The sequence below is a fragment of the Cottoperca gobio genome, chromosome 6, assembly GCF_900634415.1.
Source record: "Cottoperca gobio chromosome 6, fCotGob3.1, whole genome shotgun sequence".
Lineage (NCBI taxonomy): Eukaryota > Metazoa > Chordata > Actinopteri > Perciformes > Bovichtidae > Cottoperca > Cottoperca gobio.
In genome coordinates this window covers 12,711,645-12,717,477 of record NC_041360.1, presented here as the reverse complement: position 1 = coordinate 12,717,477, position 5,833 = coordinate 12,711,645, and the positions used below count along the sequence as shown (strand labels likewise).

At 37.5% G+C, this 5,833-nt stretch overlaps 1 protein-coding gene across 1 annotated transcript; it reads right to left on the bottom strand.

The window, feature by feature from the left end:
* Positions 1–226: 226 nt before the first annotated feature.
* Positions 227–3,073, bottom strand: LOC115009376 (guanylyl cyclase inhibitory protein). Its single transcript, XM_029433332.1, is given in 6 exon segments — positions 227–1,316; positions 1,318–1,430; positions 2,117–2,222; positions 2,322–2,455; positions 2,458–2,480; positions 3,054–3,073. Coding segments are annotated over 6 exon segments (420 nt in total). The 3' UTR covers positions 227–1,292.
* Between the last annotated feature and the right edge of the window lie 2,760 nt (positions 3,074–5,833).

The window sequence follows — 5,833 nt, the reverse complement described above, 5'->3', positions numbered from 1 at the left end:
CTGCCTGGATTGGCCCGTGAGCATATTATGTTGGGAGCACTGGCGCATTCACTGTAGCATGGGAAAGATGGGAGATAAGAGTTTCTTGCTGTTAAAAAAAGCTCACTGTTGACGTCCGCGATGGACAGGACGCGGAGATTACTTTAAAAGCGATTAATCTTTATCTATCTGTTTATCTGTTTAGAAACTGACCAGGAACAACCACAATCAACAGTCGATTGACGGCCCTAAATGTGTTGAGCTCAATGAGGTGGGAAACTTTCCATGTTTTTGCTGAAGTATGAATGCAGCAAATTCCTCAAAGTCTGGAAGGTGACGTGTGTCAGTTTTTAAAACAGCACAGGCGACATCAAGTGGTCTATAAGTGTCACTGGTGGAAGAAGTATATCCTACATCCTTACAAAGTAGCCGTAGGACTACTCATGTGCAAATACAGTCCGATACAAGTTCAACGTTTTATTTAAATAAAAGTACGGAACACGGAAAAGCATTAACAGCTAAATGTACGTAATATGCAGAATGAGCCTTTGAATAATGTTATGGTACATGTTATATTATTGAAATATTGTTACTGATTATTCTTAATTAATGTTGTTGCTGATCAAGGTGGAGCTAGTTTTAACAACTTGGTAGTTTATTTTAAGAACAATGCATCATTTTTTAAATCTGGTGATGTTTTTTGTTGATACATTCTTAGTCTGATAAGTAATTAGTAACTATAGCTATCTATAAATGTAGTGGAGTAAAAGTAATATTTCCATCTAAAATGGAGTGGAGTGAAAGAAATAAGTGACACAAAATGGAAATACTGCACAAATGCACTACAACATGTATGCAGGGCAGATGTTAGAGGGACCTGGGCAATCAAGGTAAACTGAGAGCCGCAGTAAACATTACAATTAACTACAATTTCATTATCTCATGATAGCCATGATATATTATTTAGGGAGATGCAATTAAACACAGATAATTGACTACTACAATTACAAACTACAACAAATGATGCAGCAAATAAAAAACAAAAAAAAGAACAAAACAAATCATCGATTCAAAAACACAGTAAAAAATAAGTAAATAAAACAAGGCAGAAATTAATGCTTTTTATATTGTGTCAATTTAATATAACAATATTTAAATATTCTAGTGCTCCCCAACTCTACCTCTAAGTTACTGTGTTATCATTTGTCACAGGGAATGTGAGCTGTGTTGCTGCAACGATTCCTGGACATTTCAGTCCAAACATCCACTGGTTAATTTCTCTGCTCCCAGTGAATAGAATACCCCACTTCAGGTCAACCATGGGTCCCAAAAAGTGTTGTCCTTCCCCAGGGGCTGCTCCACTTTCACAGTGCTTGGGTCACATTCCAGCATCCCCTTCATCCAATCATCATCCAGCGCTCCCTCCATGAACTCCTCCAGACTAATGATGACTACAGACATAACAAGGGCAGGCGGTGATTACAGACAAAGAGAAGAGGACAGACTCTTATCAATATCATTTGGTTCTGTTTACTAATCTATGCCTGCAAGGGCTGATATGTTAGTTAACTACTGCCAATACCACTGTCTAACAAAGTATTTATTATTTATATTTATACAAATGTTTTGAACTTAATATCTTGTCTATCAGGATTACATCATGTTTAGTGGATTCAGCATTATTTTTAACATTTTGTGGACATTTGCTGAAGTTTGTCTTCTATTAGATGCATTACCTCATATTTAGGTATGTGCTGTCTTCATCTCTTAAACTCTGTGAAGACTCAAAGACTTGGCTCAAGTAATAAAATAATATGTTTCTTAAGGCTTGGATGGCTTTAAGATGATAACCTTTTATTTCTCAATTTGGGTTCTTTATTCATTTTTTCTTCATAGTTTCACATAGCACCAGTCTTGAAAAACATGCAATAGACTGGGTGGGGGTTTTATAGGTATATATTTATCTTCTTAAACAGAAACATAGCCAATAACTCTATAAGGCGAGTTTATTTAGGGAGAAAAAAATACATTGTAAATGTCCTGTCACTATGATAGTGTGGCATCTTTATGAATTTGATCCATGCTGAAATTACACTACAATATGATTTCAAGCAGAAAGGTAAAATCATTTCCTCACCGTTATTGTTTTCATCTAATCGCATAAATATCCTGTTGGTACATTCTTCAGCTGTCAGTGGGTTGGGTTTGGTTAAAGCTGAAGCTACACTTACCTTATACACAGCCTGTGAACAAAAGGAAACACACTGGACTGAAAGATGCAGCATCTGGGGTATCATCTCCAGATAAGAAAGAAACAGTTTGACACATAAAAGCACACACACCTGAATAATCTCCAGTATTTCTTCTCTTGTAATGGCTCCGTCTCTATCATAGAGTTTAAATGACCACTAAAGCTTCTCCACAGCCGAACCTTCAATAAGCATGCCGATGGCCATGAGGTACTCCCTGAAATCCCACTTGGAGATTCCTTAATAAACTTCCTATCACAAAAAGACAAATAACACATTTGTTTAGAGAGAATAACATTGTCAGTTGTTGTAATACACAAGAAAACATAGAGGCAGTTTAGATAAAGGTTCAGATCTGTAGCAGGAGAAACGTTCCCTTTATATTAAGAATTAAGAGAATTAAGGCCAACCTATCCCTGCTATGGGGAGATTAAACGTGTTTGAAAGCTTGTTTACACCCATGGACTTTAGTGCTAAGATAATTAGGTATTTGAATCACTTTATCACAACATGGATGGAACACATCCAAAATACACATTTATTTTACTTTTTCTATTTGTGTCTGTAGATTTCTCCTAAATTCACCAAAAGACAGATAGTTAGATTATGCCTTATTTGTATATTTAAACATAACATTAGAGAAAACTTGTAAATACAAAAATAATTGTCTTAAGTAATCAATGCGACAAGTTCCTTGGTGCCATCTTATACACCTGTAGTGTCTTGCAAAGGGTATGGACATTTGCAATACATACAATACAATCTCCACTTCAGTAGCACTTATGCCATACAATATATTACTATCTATATTCTGAAGGTTTTTACAAAGTGGTGTGTTCATACATCACTCATAGCCTCATTTATATTATATAATTTTTTTTATGGCTGTTGGCATAATTGTTTGATTTGATAATACAAAAATATATGAAACATTCCCTCTCTACAAACATTTGACTCTAATATCAAATGTATTAAACAAGATTTTTTAACCAGGCTTTATCCAATATTCACATTTGTTCTGGAAATGTATGCAAATTAGCACGTATTTATTAAAAATAATGTCATTTGTAATACAAAAATATAATTTCCTCAATGCAAGTAATTCACTGGGGCAGTTTAATGGTTACATCCATTAGATCAAATGTTTCCCTTATTCACCTATACACTGTGTGCACAATTATTAGGCAAGGATTCATTTTATTATTGAACAACTACAGTGCTCTCAGTCAATCCAAAATGTTAATAAACCTCAAACCCGAATATTTAAGAAAGTAAAAGTGAGGTTTTCGCTTTCTTAGGAGAATATCTATGTGTGCACCATTATTGGGCAGAATTATTATGCAACTAAATGAAAAACAAAAGTTTTCCCATCGCACTTGTTTATTTTCATCTGTTAAAGTGAGAATAATAAACAAACAACTCAAAATTGACAAACTTTTCTGACATTTAAAAAAGATAAATCAGTGACCAATAGAGCCACGCTTCATTTCAATAAGTCACAAGCCTTCCATTCATGGAGACGGTCAGTATCTTGATGATCAACTTTTTGTGCAGCCTCCCAGACACTGTTCAGAGAGGTGGACTGCTTACCTTCACTGTAATTATTCCGTTTAAGAAGGGCCCACAAGTTCTCAGTAGGGTTTAGGTCAGGTGAGGAAGGGGGCCATGTCATTATCCTTTCATCTTTAAAGCCTGTACTGGCTCGCCACTGCAGTGGAGGACTACGATGCATGCGATGGAGCATCATCCTGCATAAAAATCATGGTCTTCTTGAAAGATGCAGACGTGTTCCTGAACCACTGCTTTAGGAAAGTGTCTTCTAAAAACTGGCAGTGGTTTTGGGAGTTGATTTTGAGTCCATCTTCAACCCGAAAAGGTCCAACTAGCACATCTTTAATAATACTAGCCAATCTGTAATAATACTAGCCCATACCAGCACCCCACCTCCACCTTGCTGGCGTCTGAGTCGAAGTGGAGCTCTGTGCCCGTTACTGATCCAGCCACGGGCCCATCCATCTGGTCCGTCAAGAGTCACTCATCAGTCCATAAAACCTTGGAAAAATCTGTCTTCAGATATTTCTTAGGCCCAGTTTTGACGTTTCAACTTATGTGTCTTGTTCAGTGGTGGTCGGGTTTCAGCCTTCCTTACCTTGGCCATGTCTCTGAGCACTGAACACCTTGTACTTCCGGACACTCCAGGTAGGTTGCAGTTCTGGAATATGACAGCACTGGAGGATAATGGGTTCCTGGTAGCTTCACGTTTGATTCTTCTCAAATCTTTAGCAGTTCATTTGCGTAATTATTTCTCAACACGTTTCTTGCGACCCTGTTGACTATTTGCAACAAAATGTTTGATGGTTCTGTGATCACGTCCCAATATATTAGCAATTTCAAGAGCGCTGCATCCCCCTGAAAGACTTTTTACAATTTGTGACTTTTCATTATCAGTTAAATCTCTTTTTTGGCCCATTTTGCCTGAGGAAAAGAAGCTGCCTAATAATTATACGCACCTTGATATAGGGTGTTGATCTCCTAAGGCCACACCCTCTCTCATTACACAAATACACATCACCTGATATGCTTAAATCCAATACACATTCAAGTTTATACAGCTTGGAAAATATGCATAAAAATTAGCAAAATACTCACTTTGCCTAATAATTGTGCACAGTGTAGTCTCACTTAAGATGGATTCAAAGTTGATTACGTGTTAAAACCTTCCTCAGCTCAGATGGGAGCCTTGGTCGTCTCCATTCCCTCCCAACTTTCATTTACTCCAACAGGCTTCTTCTGCCTGAATACATATACAGTATAGCATGGGCTTAATGAACAGCTTCTGTGTTGAAAATATTTAAAGCCAAATGGAAATCTTAGCAGAACTATTCGTACAGCTCAGTAACATAAGCCCCCCCCCCCTCTTCTACAAGGCAGGGTAGCAGCTTGGCCCATTCTGTAAAGGAGCAACAGCTCTGCATTCACCACTCACCTTATGTACACAACAAATCCCAGCTTATGCCATGCGTTCTTAAGTGCACCAGCCACTGCCTTATCACTTTTGACAAATTACTTAAAGCTAATCTCCTCAGTGGGAGGCAAATGTAATTACTCATAAAGCTGGCTGCTGCTTCTCGATCCGCCTCCCTGAAGACAGAAACCTGCAGAGTGAAAAGTGTCAAGAACTTGATGAAATATTTTGAATTCAGTGTTCAGTCTTTCTGTTCAATCAAAATATAGATATCTGAAAACAAAGTTCCTGTTGAGGGTTTAGTAAACTAATATTTATTAACATGACAACCTGGGAACACAGCCCAGACATGTTGATAGAAGCAGTAATAGACAAATACAGTAAGTGCTTCAACTGGGGCCCACAAATTAAACAAGAAAGAACTTATATAGTGGCAGGAAGTGGTACAATGGGTCAGTGACAAGCTCCCAACAGCCCAATATAAGCCCGAAGGTTAATGTCCTTGCTCCTATGCAACAACAGTTAGCTGCTTCACCAGTCCGTCTTAACTTCCCAGGTCTAATGATGCAACACATTTCCAAAACTAAACAATAAATGACACAAAGGCAGCATGCAACTAGTCACAAAGCAGGGCATGAAA